This window comes from Hemiselmis andersenii, chromosome 3, assembly GCF_000018645.1.
Source record: "Hemiselmis andersenii chromosome 3, complete sequence; nucleomorph".
Taxonomy (NCBI): domain Eukaryota; class Cryptophyceae; order Cryptomonadales; family Hemiselmidaceae; genus Hemiselmis; species Hemiselmis andersenii.
The window spans coordinates 36,517-52,646 of NC_009979.1; the positions used below are offsets into that span (position 1 = coordinate 36,517).

The 16,130-nt window shown below is 25.0% G+C and overlaps 11 protein-coding genes across 11 annotated transcripts; 6 read left to right on the plus strand and 5 right to left on the minus strand.

Annotated features, from left to right (window-relative positions):
* Positions 1–7: 7 nt before the first annotated feature.
* On the minus strand, positions 8–1,969 carry HAN_3g400 (gidA; the record flags this gene model as incomplete). Its single annotated transcript, XM_001712483.1, has 1 exon — positions 8–1,969. One exon carries the CDS (start codon positions 1,967–1,969, stop codon positions 8–10), a length of 1,962 nt encoding a protein of 653 aa, XP_001712535.1.
* An 83-nt stretch (positions 1,970–2,052) lies between these two features.
* HAN_3g401 (hypothetical protein) lies at positions 2,053–4,752 on the minus strand (the record flags this gene model as incomplete). Its single annotated transcript, XM_001712484.1, has 1 exon — positions 2,053–4,752. One exon carries the CDS (start codon positions 4,750–4,752, stop codon positions 2,053–2,055), a length of 2,700 nt encoding a protein of 899 aa, XP_001712536.1.
* A 219-nt stretch (positions 4,753–4,971) lies between these two features.
* On the plus strand, positions 4,972–5,808 carry HAN_3g402 (hypothetical protein; the record flags this gene model as incomplete). The annotated part of the gene is made up of 1 exon (XM_001712485.1): positions 4,972–5,808. The coding sequence occupies one exon, from the start codon at positions 4,972–4,974 to the stop codon at positions 5,806–5,808; it is 837 nt and encodes a 278-aa protein (XP_001712537.1).
* A 90-nt stretch (positions 5,809–5,898) lies between these two features.
* HAN_3g403 (sen1) lies at positions 5,899–8,115 on the plus strand (the record flags this gene model as incomplete). The annotated part of the gene is made up of 1 exon (XM_001712486.1): positions 5,899–8,115. One exon carries the CDS (start codon positions 5,899–5,901, stop codon positions 8,113–8,115), a length of 2,217 nt encoding a protein of 738 aa, XP_001712538.1.
* Positions 8,116–8,214: 99 nt separating this feature from the next.
* Positions 8,215–10,806, plus strand: HAN_3g404 (kin(ABC1); the record flags this gene model as incomplete). Its single annotated transcript, XM_001712487.1, has 1 exon — positions 8,215–10,806. The coding sequence occupies one exon, from the start codon at positions 8,215–8,217 to the stop codon at positions 10,804–10,806; it is 2,592 nt and encodes an 863-aa protein (XP_001712539.1).
* Positions 10,807–10,812: 6 nt separating this feature from the next.
* HAN_3g405 (cdc2) lies at positions 10,813–11,784 on the minus strand (the record flags this gene model as incomplete). The annotated part of the gene is made up of 1 exon (XM_001712488.1): positions 10,813–11,784. One exon carries the CDS (start codon positions 11,782–11,784, stop codon positions 10,813–10,815), a length of 972 nt encoding a protein of 323 aa, XP_001712540.1.
* Positions 11,785–11,846: 62 nt separating this feature from the next.
* On the minus strand, positions 11,847–12,494 carry HAN_3g406 (hypothetical protein; the record flags this gene model as incomplete). The annotated part of the gene is made up of 1 exon (XM_001712489.1): positions 11,847–12,494. The coding sequence occupies one exon, from the start codon at positions 12,492–12,494 to the stop codon at positions 11,847–11,849; it is 648 nt and encodes a 215-aa protein (XP_001712541.1).
* Positions 12,495–12,579: 85 nt separating this feature from the next.
* On the plus strand, positions 12,580–12,882 carry HAN_3g407 (rbp1; the record flags this gene model as incomplete). The annotated part of the gene is made up of 1 exon (XM_001712490.1): positions 12,580–12,882. One exon carries the CDS (start codon positions 12,580–12,582, stop codon positions 12,880–12,882), a length of 303 nt encoding a protein of 100 aa, XP_001712542.1.
* Positions 12,883–13,226: 344 nt separating this feature from the next.
* On the plus strand, positions 13,227–14,423 carry HAN_3g408 (sof1; the record flags this gene model as incomplete). Its single annotated transcript, XM_001712491.1, has 1 exon — positions 13,227–14,423. One exon carries the CDS (start codon positions 13,227–13,229, stop codon positions 14,421–14,423), a length of 1,197 nt encoding a protein of 398 aa, XP_001712543.1.
* Positions 14,424–14,446: 23 nt separating this feature from the next.
* Positions 14,447–15,634, minus strand: HAN_3g409 (hypothetical protein; the record flags this gene model as incomplete). The annotated part of the gene is made up of 1 exon (XM_001712492.1): positions 14,447–15,634. The coding sequence occupies one exon, from the start codon at positions 15,632–15,634 to the stop codon at positions 14,447–14,449; it is 1,188 nt and encodes a 395-aa protein (XP_001712544.1).
* A 76-nt stretch (positions 15,635–15,710) lies between these two features.
* Positions 15,711–16,115, plus strand: HAN_3g410 (hypothetical protein; the record flags this gene model as incomplete). Its single annotated transcript, XM_001712493.1, has 1 exon — positions 15,711–16,115. The coding sequence occupies one exon, from the start codon at positions 15,711–15,713 to the stop codon at positions 16,113–16,115; it is 405 nt and encodes a 134-aa protein (XP_001712545.1).
* Between the last annotated feature and the right edge of the window lie 15 nt (positions 16,116–16,130).

Below are 16,130 nucleotides of genomic sequence, written 5' to 3' on the forward strand. Positions count from 1 at the left end.
AGAAAATTTATTGCCTAGTGAAAAGAAATAATGTTTGTATATCGGAGGCACTAATTCCTCCGATTTTTAAAGCTTCTCTCAAATCAACAGGACGTCTTTTTGTTAATTTTTCCCTCCCTTCTTTTGAAAGCTGAGTAATTTTCATGAAGTTAATGTTTTTTTTTATTTGTGTATTCATGATTCTATCTACATTTTTTATCTGTAATTCCTGTCTTTCTATGTAATTTAAATATTTTATCTCTATTTCTAGTCTTTGTATTTCTTCATAATTTAAAGAAGTATTTTGTAAATCTAGATTGTTTAGTTGAAAAAAATCGAAATTCGGGCGTCCGATTAATTTCGCAAGAGATGATTCTTTTTTTACTATATTTCCTATTTCTGATTCTAAAATTTTTAAAATTTTAGAATTGACTTTAATGAAAGTTTTATTTAACCTTCTACTTTCGTTTTCAATTCTTTGGATTTTATTCTTAAATTTTTTCCATTTTCTGTCATTAACCAGACCATATTTTCTTCCAAGAGGTGTTAACCGAAAATCTGCATTATCGCTGCGGAGTAATAAACGAAATTCCGATCGGGAAGTTAAAACTCTATACGGCTCTTTTAATTGTTTTGTACAAAGATCGTCAATTAAATTTCCAATGAAAGATCCTTCCCGTGACAAGCAAATCATGTTTTTTTTTTCACAAAAAAGAGAAGCATTTAGACCAGCTAAAATTCCCTGAGCTCCGGCCTCTTCATAACCGGTTGTGCCACAAATTTGTCCCGCAAAGAATAAACCTTCGACTTTAGACATTAAATTCTTATCAAGTTGTGAAGCAAATATATAATCATAATCTACTGAATAAGCAGGCCGGACCATTTTCGAATTTTCAAGACCTGGAATTGTTTTGATAATTTCGATTTGAAGATTTTCAGGTAAGCCAGTGGAAATTCCTTGAACGTAAATTTCGTTTAAAATTCGACCTTCTGGTTCTAAAAATATTTGATGTTCTTTTTTATCAAAAAACCTTACGATTTTATCTTCTATCGAAGGGCAATATCGGGGTCCTGTACTTTTCATAAATCCTCCATATTTTGGAGATAGATGCAGATTTTTTCTAATCAAAGCAAAAGTTCTCGAAGTAGTATGAGTTAAAAAACAATCCATAGTTTTTCTGGAATTCCATTCCATTCGATCAAAACTAAACCAATTTTCGGTTTCATCACTTTTTTGTTTTTCAATTTTTTCTAAATTAATGTGACGAGAATCAATTCTTGGGGGAGTACCCGTTTTCAAACGACTGGTTTTAAATTCAAGATTTCTAAGGGTTTGAGTTAAACCAATACTTGCCATTTCTCCAGCTCTCCCAGCAGAAATTTTCTTTGAACCAATCCAAATTGTGCCACCCAAAAAAGTTCCTGTGGTGACTATTGCTGTTTTACAACGAATAATTCCTCCAAAATAAGTTTTTATTCCTTTTAATTTAAAACTCTTACTAATAAGAATATCCGAAACCATCCCTTCTTGGATTGTTAGGTTAGGATAGTTATCAAGCATTTTTTTATTCTCTTCTGAATATTCTTTTTTGTCTGTTTGAACCCGCAGAGCCCAGACAGCTGGGCCTTTTGATTTATTTAAAATGCGTTTATGTAAAAAAGTCCTGTCGGCAATTTTACCCATCCCTCCTCCCAAAGCATCGATTTCATGGACTAAAGTAGATTTGGCAGGTCCTCCAATAGAAGGATTACAAGGCTGCCATCCAATTTTATCTAAATTAAGAGTAATTAAAAGAGTAAAAGCTCCTCGTTTCGCACTTGCAAGGGCAGATTCGATTCCTGCGTGACCGCCACCAATTACCACGACATCGTAATAGGGTTTATTAGACATCTTTAAAGCGGTTTTATAATTTTTTTTGAATGACAACCCTTTGGGTTTTTTTTTAAAAAAAAAATCGAATTTTGTTATTTGCAAAAAATTCAGACCCATTAAAAAATTTAAAAAAATTTAATTTATCTTGAATAATTTTCATATTTAAAAAAATTTCTTTTAAAAAATTAAAAAAATTTACATTAAAAAAGTTTTGAAAAAATAAATTTTTCATGAATTTTTTTTTCTTTCTCTCCTCCTCCTTTTTTCAAATTAATGATTCTGATTCGAAAATTTTCATCTAAAATCCACTTCCTAGTATTTAAATTTTCAAGACCCAAGAAATAATTTATTAGATACAGTACTATAAATCCTTGAGGTTCAGAATTTTGAGGCAATAAAATTAATGGAAATATCAAAATCAATAAATCAAAATTAATCTTTCCCGAAAAAACTGAAAATGAAATTTTTTTCCCTCCCCCAGGAATAGAATTTAAGCCTTGGGCTATTCTTGAAACTAATATAATATTTTTTAAGTTGGAATTTAAAAATTTTAATTTTTTTTTGGAATTTTTTATTGAATGAGAAATAAATTCATTTCGCTCTCTGATATAAAATTCAATCAAAAGTTTTAAAAATATTGATATTTTTTGGTTTTTTTTCCCAATAGTATTGATACCCAATAAAAATATCGAATTTTTAACCAATTTGAGATTTTTACAAAAAGAAAATCGAAAGAAAATTTCCAAAAAGTTTTTATGTGGCTTTAAGAAAAAACCACCTCCCATAGAATTAAATATTATTTTTTGAATTTCTAACTCTTGATTTATTAATAAAAGATAGAAAATATCAATAAGAAACTGATATTGAGATAAATTTCCAAAAAACATCAAAGCAAAGCCATTGATGCAAACTTGTATCCGAGTTTTTTTTTCTTTAAAAGTTTTTGAAATTTCCTTTATTGATTTGTTGTTTAATTGGGAGTTTTTCTCTTTTTTGTTTAATTTTTTATTGATGTTATTGAAAACTTTCAAACAACGCTCTTTTTTTTTTTTTTTTTGAATGGAAAAAGTTGAAATAAAATTAAAAACCAAAGAAAGATATCTTTTTTTGGATTTGGTGCCAATGAAGCTAAACAATACCATACAAATTTCAAATAAATTTTTTATCTTTTTGTTCCTGATTCCTTCTATGATAGTAAGAAGAAAAAATATTTCATTTTTTAAACCAAGAGATAAAAAGCCAAAAGACAAAGCAAAAGTAAAACAAAATTTTTGTTCTAAATAAAAAAAAAAAGGATTTTTTATGGAGTTGATTTTTTTAATAAGATTCTTAAATATCCATTCAAAATTATTATTGAAATTTTTAATCGTAAAATTTTGAATCAAATTTAGACAAAAAGAAAATAAGTTATTTCTATTCTCTTTTTTTAGATAACAATTTAAGCTCCTTATTTTTTTTTTTTTAAAAAAAATAAAATCAAAAAAAATTCCATTCTCAAATATCCCATTTAGTAATTTTTTTACTCTCAAATAGTTCTTTTTTTGAAAATATTTTTTTAAAAAAAAAAAATGAACCATCCATCCATAACCAAAATTTTTAAAATTTTGTATGACAAAAAAATTACCTGTTGCCCAACAAATAAGAAATTGGAGTGTAGATAACCTTTTGAAAAAAAAAAAAAATAATTTTTGTGAAAGGACTGAAATCGATGTAAAAGTTAAAAACCATGTTAACGGAAAAGACGATGTATCAAATTTAAATTCAAACCGATTTCGATTATTGACTTTTTTTTTGATTATTCCCAAAAAATCAAAATTTTTAAAGAAAAATTTAAAAAAGAAGTTATTTGGAATATTTTTTTTTTTGTTAAAAAAAAAAAGAAAAGGATTTTCAATTTTTTTTTCATTATAATTCCCCTTATTATTTACTTTTTTTTTTGAAAATTTTCTTTTATGGTAAATTTTTTTATCCAAAAGAACAAACAGAATTTCTGGAAAGTAAAAAATTTGCTCAAAAAAGGCAGAGGTTAGAGGAAAAAAATCCCTTTTTAAAAAAATTTTATGAAAATTTTCTTCTAAAGAATAGTTTTTTTCTTTGCAGTGGATCAAAAATTTATAATTAAACTTTCTTAAAGTTAAATTATTTTTTGAAAACCCATTACTTTCAAATGCTTTTATAAAAAGATTAATAATTCGATTTAAGTAAATATTAATTTCAGTTTCCTTTTCTAAGAAAAGTTCGAATCCAAAATTTTTGAATCTAAAAAAAAATATCCGAATTACTTTTTCGAATCTTTTTGAGATTCTTATTTTTTTTCTAAGGTTTTTTTTAGTTCCAATGTCGAAATTTTTATTAAAAAACATTAATTTTACTTTATTTTTTGAGATTTTTTTCCTTTCATTTTTTTTTTTCTTTTTTAAAACAGAGCTTTCGAAACAAGGGTTTTCCTCAAAAATCCTTGGACAATTTTTTAAAAAAAAAAAGGAATGTTTTTGATGTTTTAAAAAATGAGAAAATTTTTTTTTAAAAAAAACATTTTCTTTTTTTTTAAAATTCCTTTTTAAAAATTGAGAAAAGTGCTGAAAATCGGTAAAAGGAAAGTTATGAATTTGAAAAAAGTTAGAAAAAATTTTTTTTTTTTCATAAAAATTTTTTCCTAGATTTTCATTATAAAAAGCAAATTTGTTTTTGAAAAAATTTTGGTAAATAAATTTATTACTAGGATATTTAAAGAATTTTTTCGTTCTCAAAAATCTTTCTTTTATTTTTTTAAAAATTTCTGAAAAATTTTTATTATGAGACAAAGAAATAAAAAAAAGTGTTTGAAGAGAAACGTTTTTTTTAAAAAGATTTTTAAATATACTAAAAGAATGAAAATTAGTTTCAAAAACTTTTGTCATTTTAGTTTTTAAAGTATAATTTTAATAAATTAGTGGAAGATGGACAATAACACTTTTAAGTGGCCAAAATATTCGGTATCTTTTTTTATAAAAAAAAATTTTTATAAAATTAAAAATTATTTTTATCCTTTTTTAATAAACAAAAACTTTTAAATTTTTTATTAAAAATTAAAAAAATAAGTCTAGAATATTCTAAAAAACAGACTGTCTATTAGTAATATGAGTATTTACAATGCTATTGTAATTCCAAAAATATGCAATGCGATTTTAAAATCTTATCAAAATTACTGGCCAAGAGATCTTCTCCAAGTATATGTGTGTTCCCCTTTAGATTTTCATGCTCAAACTATGAATTGGGACTGTGGCTATAGAAATATGCAATCGATGTTGACTTCCTACCTAAATTGCGATTCTGAAGTTCGAGATCAATTATATTCAACAGGGATTTTAACTATACCTACTTTAATGGACTTACAGAAAAAAATTGAAAATGCATGGTTCAATGGCTTTGATCAAATTGGAGGAATGCAACTCGATTATACTTTATTTAATACAAATAAATGGATTGGAGCAACGGAAGTTGTCGCTATGTTAAGGTCTTGTGGGATAAAAGCTTGTGTTGCCGATTTTGATTTTACTAGTCGACAATGTGATTTGAATACTATGGTCCAAATAATATGGAGATATTTCCAGACTCGTTGTGAAAAACAAAGAAAGGAAAATTTGAATGGTTTTAATGAACATTCTGGTTTTATTGCTCCTTTGTATCTTCAACACCAAGGCCATTCTAGGTTAATTTTGGGGGTGGAAAAGTGGATTAACGGAGACGTAAAACTTTTGATTCTAGATCCCCAAATGCGAAAAGCTTTACAATTTTCTCAGAAACAAGGTGAAGAAGCCAATATTTTACGACAAGGAGTTGGGACACACGGACTAAACTCTAAATCTAAGTATCAAATAGCTTATTTAGCCGAAATAAGTCTGGATTATGATGAAACTGACTTTTCCAAAATTATTGTAGACGAATTAAGACATCCAAGACTTCAATATATTTAAGTAAATTTTAGATTTAAAATTTTTTTTTAAGTATATTTATTTTTTTTAGATAAACATCAAACTATTTTTTTTAGTTTTTGAGATTAATATATGAATCAAACAACCGGCTTTTCCAAAAAAATTATTAAAGAACTATTATCTTGGAAAATTACCAATTTTAATAAAAAAAAGTATTATGAAGCTAAAAAAATTCCTGTAAATGTTTCGTCTTTAAAAAAATATAAAAAAAAAATCGAATCTTTATTTTTCGAAGAAACTAAAGCGCAGCTTAATCAAATTTCAAAAATAAATTCTGAATTAACTGGAATATTCGATTGTCAAATTGTTTCCAAAATAATAAAAGATAAAAAATTTATTTTAGAAATAGAAATTGTTTCAAAAAAATTCCAAAATTTTAGAGAAGGGGATTTTATCATTTTTTTTGAAAAACCAGAAAAAAAAGAAAAAATTTGTCATTCCCTAATTGGATTAATTTATAAAAAAATTTTTAATTTCAAAAAAAGAATTTTAATTGAAACCGATCCTGAAATATGGGAAAATACAGGTAAAAAAAATCAAAGGATAAATTTAACAAATTTTCGTACTTTATTTAGTTTAAAATCCATTTATAAAGATTTTCAAGTTTTGAATAATTTTAATCAAATTCCTTGGGGAATTAATAAAATCCTTTTTTCCAAAAAGAAATCAATAAATGAAAATTTTTCTCTCTCAAGGAAAGAAATTTTTTTTTATTCCCATTTTACTGTTCATTTTAATTCAAGTCAAATGGAAGGAATTTTATCAACTTTAATAAATAAAATTTCTTTAATCCAAGGCCCCCCAGGAACAGGAAAAACCCGAACAATTTTAGGAATAATATATTTAAATTTGAGAAAATTTTTATCCCGAAAAAATAAATTTTTAAAAAAAATACTTTCCAAAGAATTTGATTTACTTAAAGGGAAATTATCTTCTTTTTTTGGAGAGAAAAGGAGGTTTAATTTAAACAAAGAAAAAAATTGGAAAAATTTACAAAGGTTTCTTTATATGAACCAAAAGACAAGAAGAATAATTGTATGTGCTTTTTCAAATACTGCCACCGACGAAAATACAGCTCGGATAACTTATGGATTGCCAATGCAAAAAATAAAAGCTAAATTTGAAATTTTTGAAGTTTTGCGTTTGGGGCCAAATTACAAATTCTTTTTTGATCATATAACCTTAGATAGCTATGCTTTAATTTGGGCATCTGAAAATAATGATAGTCTTTCAATTTGGGATTGTTCTAAAATTTTAAAAGATTCTAGAATTCAAATAATTAAAAAATCTAAATTGATATATACTACTTTGGCATGTGCATCTTATACATTTTTGAATAAGGTAAAAAAAAAAGAAACGTTGATAATAGATGAAGCTGCCCAAGCTATTGAATTGTCTACTTTGGTGCCAGTTAGAAAAACTTGTGAAAATTTAATTCTTATCGGGGATATTCAACAACTTCCGGCTACAATTTTCTCACAGTCTTCTTTGGATTTGAATTACGAAAGAAGTCTATTTAAGCGCTTACAACTTAAAAAATTTCCAATTTATTTTCTAGAAACCCAATTTAGAATGCATCCACAAATTTCTTCTTTTGTTTCAAGGAAATTTTATAAAAATGGATTAAATGATTCCCAAATGGTAAAAAAAGTTCAAAACTTTCATTTTTTGAGGTGTTTTGGGCCAATTTTGTTTTTTGATGCCTCAGAAGGATTGGATAATTTTCACAAAAAACAAAAAAACTCTTGGTGTAACCTTGAAGAAATTAGAATAATTTCGTTTATTTTTCGATCTTTGATTTGTTTATTTACAAATTTGAATCTAAGATCAATTGGAATAATTTCGAGTTATCAAGGACAAGTTTCGGAAATTCAAGAAAACAATATTTTAAAACGTAGTGAATTAAAAGGCCAAATTAATACGGTAGATGGTTTTCAAGGTAGAGAAAAAAATATAATAATTTTTAGTACCGTTAGAGCTAGAAATGAAAGAGGAATTGGGTTTTTATCAGATTGTAGGCGAATGAATGTTGCTTTTACAAGGGCCAAATTTTCTTTTTGGGGAGTAGGCAAGGCATCGGTTTTAAAAAAAGATACAAATTGGTTTGAGGGGCTTTTTGACTTTCGAAAAAGGGGACGGTTTTTTTGTATTAGAAAGCCCATTGAGAGATCAAATCGACGCTTAATATATTGGACAACCGAAGATGAAAAAATTTATTCAGAAGATGGAGAAAATTTTTCATCTTTGAATTTTTTTTTAATAAATTATATTAAGTCTTTTTTTATCTAATTTACCCCTTAAAAAATTTTTCTTTTGGCTCCTTTTTTTTCAAAATTTCTCTTGATAATTTTGGTAAACCAAAAACACTTTTATTAAAAAATTTATTAAATGAAATCTGACTTTATTAAAAAAAATTTACAAGACCAAAAGATTTTTTTTATAAACATCTTTTATTCGAACTTAATTTCCAAAAAATTTTTAAATAAAAAAATAAACCGAGGCTATATTTCTTTTTACCAATCCAAAAAGAATTTTTATAAAAAAAAGCCTGTTTCCTGTTATGAAAAAGAACCGTCGGTCTTTTTCAATAAAAATGGTTTAAATCGAAAAAAATTTTTAGCGACTTTTTTTATTATTGGAACAACAATTACCCCAACTTTTGCAAAAAGCCAGAATTTATTACCAAACGATAATGAAAAAACTAAAAATTTTTTTGATTATGATTATAAAAAAGAAAATAAACTAAAAAATAATTCTCAAAGTTTTAATCGATCTGGATTTTGGAAAAAATTTTCCAAAACTATATTCAAAAAAGAAAAAGATTTAGAACGAATCGATACAATTTTTAGAATTGTTCTTTCATCATTGTCAATGGGGCTGATGATATTTTTAGGAATTTCTTCTTCTGAAAGATTTTCTAAAAAATTAGGTTTGCCAGAATCTTATTCACCCAACCAAATTAATAATTACTATAGATTAAGACCAGAAAAAATTTTGTCCAGATTGTCTCAAATTTTTCTTGAAATTTCAAAACTAACAATTGGATTACTAAAAGATTATATTGAATATCCAAAAAACCAAAACATTAAAGATGAAACTTATTTAGAAACTAACCTTAATAAATTTATTTCGGAAAATAATAAAAAATTTGTTTCTTTTTTTTCTTTCCTTAAATTTTCAAAAGACAATATTTTTTCCAATTTTTTTATAATTAGTAGAATCACTAATATTTATCAAATTTCCCAATTTCGATCAAAACAAAAAAAAAAAAAATTTTGGAAAAAAAAATGGGATAATAGAGCAAAGCAACTTCGTGAAACAATCGCAAAACTAAGTCCAGCTTTTATCAAACTAGCTCAAGCTCTTGCTTCTAGACCAGATCTTATCGATGAACGGTTGTCTAAAGAACTTCAACGGCTCCAAGATGATATGCCTTTTTTTTCAAAAGAAGAAGCTTTTGATTTCATAAAAAAAGAATTGGGTGCCAATCCTGAGAAAATTTTTTCCGATATTTCAAGCGAACCCGTTGCAGCTGCAAGTTTAGGACAAGTTTACAAAGCTACCTTAGATGGGATTCAAGTTGCTGTTAAAGTCCAAAGACCAGGACTTTTGGAACTAATTGCTTTGGATATTTTTGTGATTCGTTTTTTAGCTGATATGACTCAAAAAGTTTTTAAAGTTCGAACTGATTTAGTTGCGATTATTGACGAATATGCTGAACGTTTATTTGAAGAATTAGATTATCGAAAAGAATCTTCCAATATGATTAAATTTAGATCTTTATATGGATACATGGAAATGTTATATATTCCTCGTGTTTTTTTGGAATATTCAAGCAAACATGTTCTAGTAATGGAATGGATTGAAGGGGACCGTTTGGTAAAAAATTCTGCCAAAGCTATGCAAGAAGACGTTTCCTTGATTGAAATAGGAGTTCGTTGTTCCCTTGTTCAACTTTTAGAAACAGGTTTTCTTCATTGTGATCCTCATGGAGGGAACCTAATAAAAACAAAAGATGGAAAATTAGCATATTTAGATTTTGGTCTAGTTTCAGAAATTCCTGAAACCATTCGATATTCTTTAATATCCGCAATTTTGAACCTGATTAATCGAGAATACGAATCTCTGGCCAAGGATTTCAACGGAATGGCTTTGATAAGAAGTGATGATTTAGATAAAGAAATTTCAAAAATAAGCTACGCATTTTTTGAAACTTTCGACAAATCTTTATCAAACTTCGACAAATTTACTTTTCAAGATATTTCGGAAAAAATTTTTCGGTTAACCGTTAATTTTCCTTTTATTTTACCACCTTATTTTTTAAATAATCTTCGAGCCATTGCCACCTTGGAAGGATTAGCTCTGACAGCTGACCCAAATTTCAAAATTGCAGATGTTATTTACCCTTATATTATAAATAAATTATTGACAAATTCAGCCCCTCAATTTCAAGCTTCTCTTGAAGATTTTTTGATCGATGCAGAAACAAAAAAACCAAATTGGAATCGATTAGAAGCTCTTTTACAAGATCCTGAATGGACAGAAACTTTTTCCGATCAAAGTGTTAGTCTTTCCGATACTCTTTTAAATTTTATTATTTCTCCCACTGGAAATTTTTTAAGAAATTTAATTATCCAAACATTTTTAGAATTATCTATAAAAAAAATTTTAAGCTTTTATTATCTAGTTGAAAAAAAAATTTTTTTTAATTTCAGAAAAAGTGAAAAAAATAAAAACTTTCAAAAAAAAAAAAATCTTGTTGCTCTTAATTTTCAAAATTCTGAAATAATTTTTCCAAATTTAAAAGGCTCGAAGATCTATAATTGGAACACATTTTTTTTATTAGCTAGAGCATGTTTTTTTTCGACAGTTGTTGTTATTTCCGAATTTTTTTTTAAATTTATCCTCTTTTTTTTTGAATTTTTTATTGAAAAAATTCCTTTAATATTAAATTTTTCTGTTAATAATTCCAAAAAATAAATCAAATTAGTTTTTATTCTTTAAGAAAGGATGCTTTAATGCAAATTCTAAAGTTATCCTTTTTCCTGGATCGTAAGTAAGAAACCTTTGTAGTAAATCAATACCATTGAAATCTAAAACTGACGAAAATTTTTTCCCTAAATTGTTAAAAGGTTGAATTGGAAATTTGATTTTTTTAAAAGCCGGTAATAGATGCAAACCAATCCAAATTTCTGTAGTTGGAGTACCTAATAAACTAAAAATTTTGCTGAGTTGATCAAGCTCTGTTTTACCTGGAAATAACACATCATTTAAAATTAATTCTCCAAAAATACATCCTACTGACCAAACATCTACTGCTGTTTTATAAAACAATTGCCCAAGTAAAATTTCAGGAGCTCTATACCATAGTGTTACTACTCCTTGTGTAAAATTATTAGTTTTAAAACTGTGTATTCTGGCTAATCCAAAATCGCAGATTTTAATTATTCCTCGATTATTTAATAAAATATTACTGGTTTTTAAATCACGGTGAATTATCCAGTTTTCATGTAAAATTTTCAATCCTCTAATAAGTTGTTTCATAATAAATTTAATTTGAGGAATTGAAAAATTAACTTTTGAATTTAAAATTGATTTTAAATCATACTCGCAATATTCCATAATTATAAAAATATTGTTTATTGAGCGACTAAAACGAACTTCTTTAACAAAGATTATATTTGGATGGTTTATCGAAAGCAATAAATTTACTTCTCTTAAGGATGTGGAAAAATTTTCATTCAATTTGTATTCAATTAAGATCTTTTTGCAAGCATAAATTCTGGCATTATTGATTTTACGAGCGCGAAAAACTTTTCCATAGGTTCCTTCATCGATCAATCCTAGTCTTCGGTAAAAATTCTCTAATAAATCTAACGAAAAATGATGAGTATAAAGCTTTGAAATTTTGAGTAATTTTGAAATTTTTTTCCCTCTTATTTTTAAAGGAACCGTCATTATTAATTTTGAAAAAAAATAAAAAAAATTCAGTTTAATTATAATAAGTTTTAAGCCAGAAATCAATGAAGATTTTTTTCTATCCCAACTAAAAAACCTGATAAAAAATTATTTTTTTTAATCTTTTTAAAATAGAAGGTTTCTTCCTTTTTCCATCCAAATGTAAAATAATTCTTATAATTCACAAAAAAAGTTCCGAGTAAACCATTTTTTTTTAAAAAAAAAAGGATTTTTTTCTGTAAAAAAGAATTAGATGGGGGGAAATTTTTCAAACCCCAAAGATTCAATGTAAAACATGCTTTGCTCATTTTTTTTGAAATTAAAAGAAATGATTTTGTTTCGAGTAAACTTGTAGCCATTCTAATCAACAAAGGTCTTTCTCGATACAAATTTAATAAAATGAAGATTGAATTCCTTTGGGGGTTTCCCCCCCAACTTGATTTTATTCGGCCAAGGTTTTTTTTTATTTCTTTTTCACAAAAACAGGTGCAATTTGTTTTTGTTTTTGTTTTTTCATATTTTATTTTCCAATCCCAGAAAATTTGACCCGAAATTTTCAAAAATAAAAAATAAATATCTTTTTTTTTTTTTTTAATTTTTTTTTTTTTAATTTTTGAAAAAAAATTTTTGGTATTTTTAAAACATTTTAAAGAATTTTGGGGGAAAAAATTTGGAGAAAGAAGCTTAAAAAAAATATCTACCTTTCCCATTTAAAAAATGTTTATAACTAACAATCATTATCATTGTAAATTTTTTTTTGTTTAATTTTTTTAAGCTTTTAAATTAAAATTGAAGATGGGGAAATTTAAAATCCTTCAAATTTTTGCAAAAAAAATCTCAAATACGTCTACATCGTTTGATTTTTGTGCAATTTGTCGAAATGAACTAAATGAACCTTCGATTGATTTCGATAGTGAAGTTTTTCTTGAAAAAAAGCACCCTTACCTTTTATCTAAAGATTCCAAATCAATTGGAATTGGACATTGCAAGCATGCATATCACTTAGATTGCATAGAAAGATGGTTGACTTGTACAAATTCTTGTCCGATGTGTTCAAGATCCTGGAATTATGAAAAAGTAATAAACTTAAAAAAATAAAATTTTTTTAAAATTTTTTTTTAAAAAAACTAAGGATGGAAGGAAAATTTTGTAAAAAATTACAATTGACATATTTTGTAGGCATCGAAGGTATAATCAAATCAAATTTTGATAATATTTTAAAAAAAAAAAAAAAAAAAAGTTTTTTTGCAAGATCTTTCGTTTTAAATTATTTTCTAGAGCAAGACTATTTACATTTTTTTTTTTTTTTAAGATCGGGTTTCATAAAATAATTTTCTATCATTTTCTTCATAAGTAAAAAAAAAGTTTTTAAATTATTAAAAATAAATTATTAAATAAAGATAATTTTATTTAATTTTAGATTTTAAAATAAATATTAATTTATGGAAAGGTCTAAAAAAATTGGAAAAAAATTTAAGAAAAATTCCAAAAACACTTTTTTCAAAGTTTCAGAAAAATATAAAAAATTTTTAGAAAAACCCTTAGTTTTTTCCTATTCTGGCCATAGAGAAGGAATAAAATGTATTGAAACTCATCCTTATAACCCTAATCTATTTTTTTCGGGTAGCTTAGATGGTGAGATTCGTTTTTGGTTTTTAAACAAAAAAAATTGTATTTATTCTTTTTCTGATAATGACCGGTCAATACGGGGGTTGACTATTGATCATAAAGGAAAAGAACTTATCAGTTGTTCAGATGATGGAACCATAAAAAAGTGGGATATCTCAGCACCAAAAAAAAAACCAAAAATTTTTTATTCAAAGAAAGAAAATTTCAATTCTATAAAAGCATATCCTTTTAGTTTTTTTTTTGCCACTGGAGGAAAAGAATTGTTATTTTGGGATCAAATTAGTTTTCAACCCATTCAAAGATTATTTTGGGGAACTTCCTCCATTTCAAAAATAAACTTTAATCCAAATGAACCCAACATTCTAGCTTCTCTTTGTTCAGATCGTTCTATTATTTTATTTGATCTTCGCCTTAAAATTCCAATAAAAAAAATTTTCTTAGAAATGACAAGCAATGATTTATCGTGGAATTTCGGACAAATTTCAGAATTTGCTGTAGCCAATGAAGATAGTAATGTTTATATTTTTGATCTAAGGAATACGAAACAAGTAAAAAAAGTATATCGAGATCATGTGATGTCAGTTAATTGCATTGAACAGGATTCAAAAGGCCAAAATTTTATCAGCGGGTCTTCGGACACAACAGTAAGATTGTTTAAAAATAATAAACCTAAATCATTTGATATTTTTTTTACAAAAAGAATGAAAAAAATTTTGGATATTCGATTTTTACATGATGAAGAATTTTTTATTACAAGCAGCGATGATGGAAATCTAAGGATATGGACCAAAAAAACTAAGGCTATGGACGAATATCACCATAAACAAATAAATAAAAAAAAAATTGACCAAATATCAAATGTGGAAAATTTAGATATGCCAAAAATGATAAAAAACCTAAAAAAACTTAAAAAAATTTTATTATTTAAAAAAGGAAAGGATACTTTTCATACAAAAGAAAAAATTTTACCGGGTTATTTAAAATTTAATTTAAAAGGTTTTAAAAATTAAAAGAAAAAGAACAAATTTCTTGTTTATTTTTTTTTTAAATTTAGATATATCAAAAATAAACAATAATAACAAAAAATATTGTTGTCGGTATTTTTTTTCCAAAGATAAAAAAAAAATTTTTTTACTATCGTCATTGTTTTATAATTTTTGTGATGGTTTTTGTTCGCAATTAGTTTTGGTTTTTTTAAAAAAAAAAATTTTTTTTTCTTAACTGATTTCTCCAACAATTTTACGTTTTTTTTTTCCAAAACAGATTTTTTTTTTTTTTTTTTTAGAGGAATTTCTTTACTCCTCATAGAATTAAATTTTTTTTTTTGAAGGTACAGATTTTTTAGAAGCAAAAGACAAACATTTTTTCTTTTAAACATAAATTGAAAAAGATTTTTTTTTAAATATTTAAATATCAGAGCTTGGAAATTTTTTTTCTGTAGTTCTAGAAATTCTAAAAAATTTATTTTATTTTTTTGTTCATGAATAAATTTTTTTTTTAACGTCGATTCAAAGTTTTTATTTGGAGAAAAAATTTTATATATTTTAGTATAAACTTTTTTATTTTTTTTAATAATTTTTTCGGTTTTTAAATTTTCATATTTTTGGGCTTTGAGTTGGGTCTTTTTAGGGTAGTAAAAATTAAAGAATTGACAGGAAAAAAAATCAAATTGTTCTTGTTTTTTAAAATTTAAATTTTTTGGGTTAATTGAATATTTGGGAAAATTCCTTTGAAAAAATATGGTTTTTTTTTTTAGAAATTTTAAACTTAGGTCTACTTCAAAAGAAGAAGTTAAAATTTTAAAAAAAATCTTTGAATATTTTGTTAAATTCAAAATTTTTTTTTCTTTAAATCGAGCAAAATTAATTATTCCTGAAATAATCTTTTCATTTCTACTAGTTTCGATTTTGATATAATCGAAAAGCCAAAGATCGATCAAAGAAGAAACTTTAACCATTTTTTGTAACAATCGATGTTCGGTTAAAAAAACAATTGATTCTTCATGTAATTCTGGATAAGTCAAATAATCTAAAGCAAGGATTTTTGGCTGATAAATTTCTAAGAAAGTTTTTCCTGCAAAATATTCTAAAAATTTTCTTAAAATAGTTTTAAAAATTTCTTGGGATAAATTTTTTATATTTTTATCAAAATCGGGAATTTTTAATTGAGAAAAACATTTCGAAATGTCTCCATAATTTAAAACTGGAAAAAGATTCTCCATTTTCAGTCGGGATTTCTTTTGATTTCAAATAATTAGATATAAAAAATTTTTTATATTTTTTACTTAAATAAAAAAAATGAAAATAAAACCTTTTAAAAAAATAAAGACCGAGAACTCGAGGGAATTTCAGATTAAAATCATAAACGATATTTTGAATCAAATTAAAGAAATCAAAAAAAAAATTCTTCAAAATAAAAATATGAAATTTAAAGAAATGATTCTTTCTTTTTTAAATAAAAAATTTTTTGATCTTGGTTTGATAAAAAATTCTGGTTCTTTTATGGATGAAGAGTTCACAATCAACAATTTCATGGAAAGACGAGCATTAAGCATATTTTTAAAAAAAAAATTGATAAAATCCAAAATTGAAGGAAAAAATTTGATAAAAAAAAGAAAACTTTTTTCTTTAGGAAAATCAATTAAAAATCCAGAAATTTTTTTAAATCATAATTTTGAAAAAAATGTTTATATCATAAATTAAAAAAATTAAAAAAAA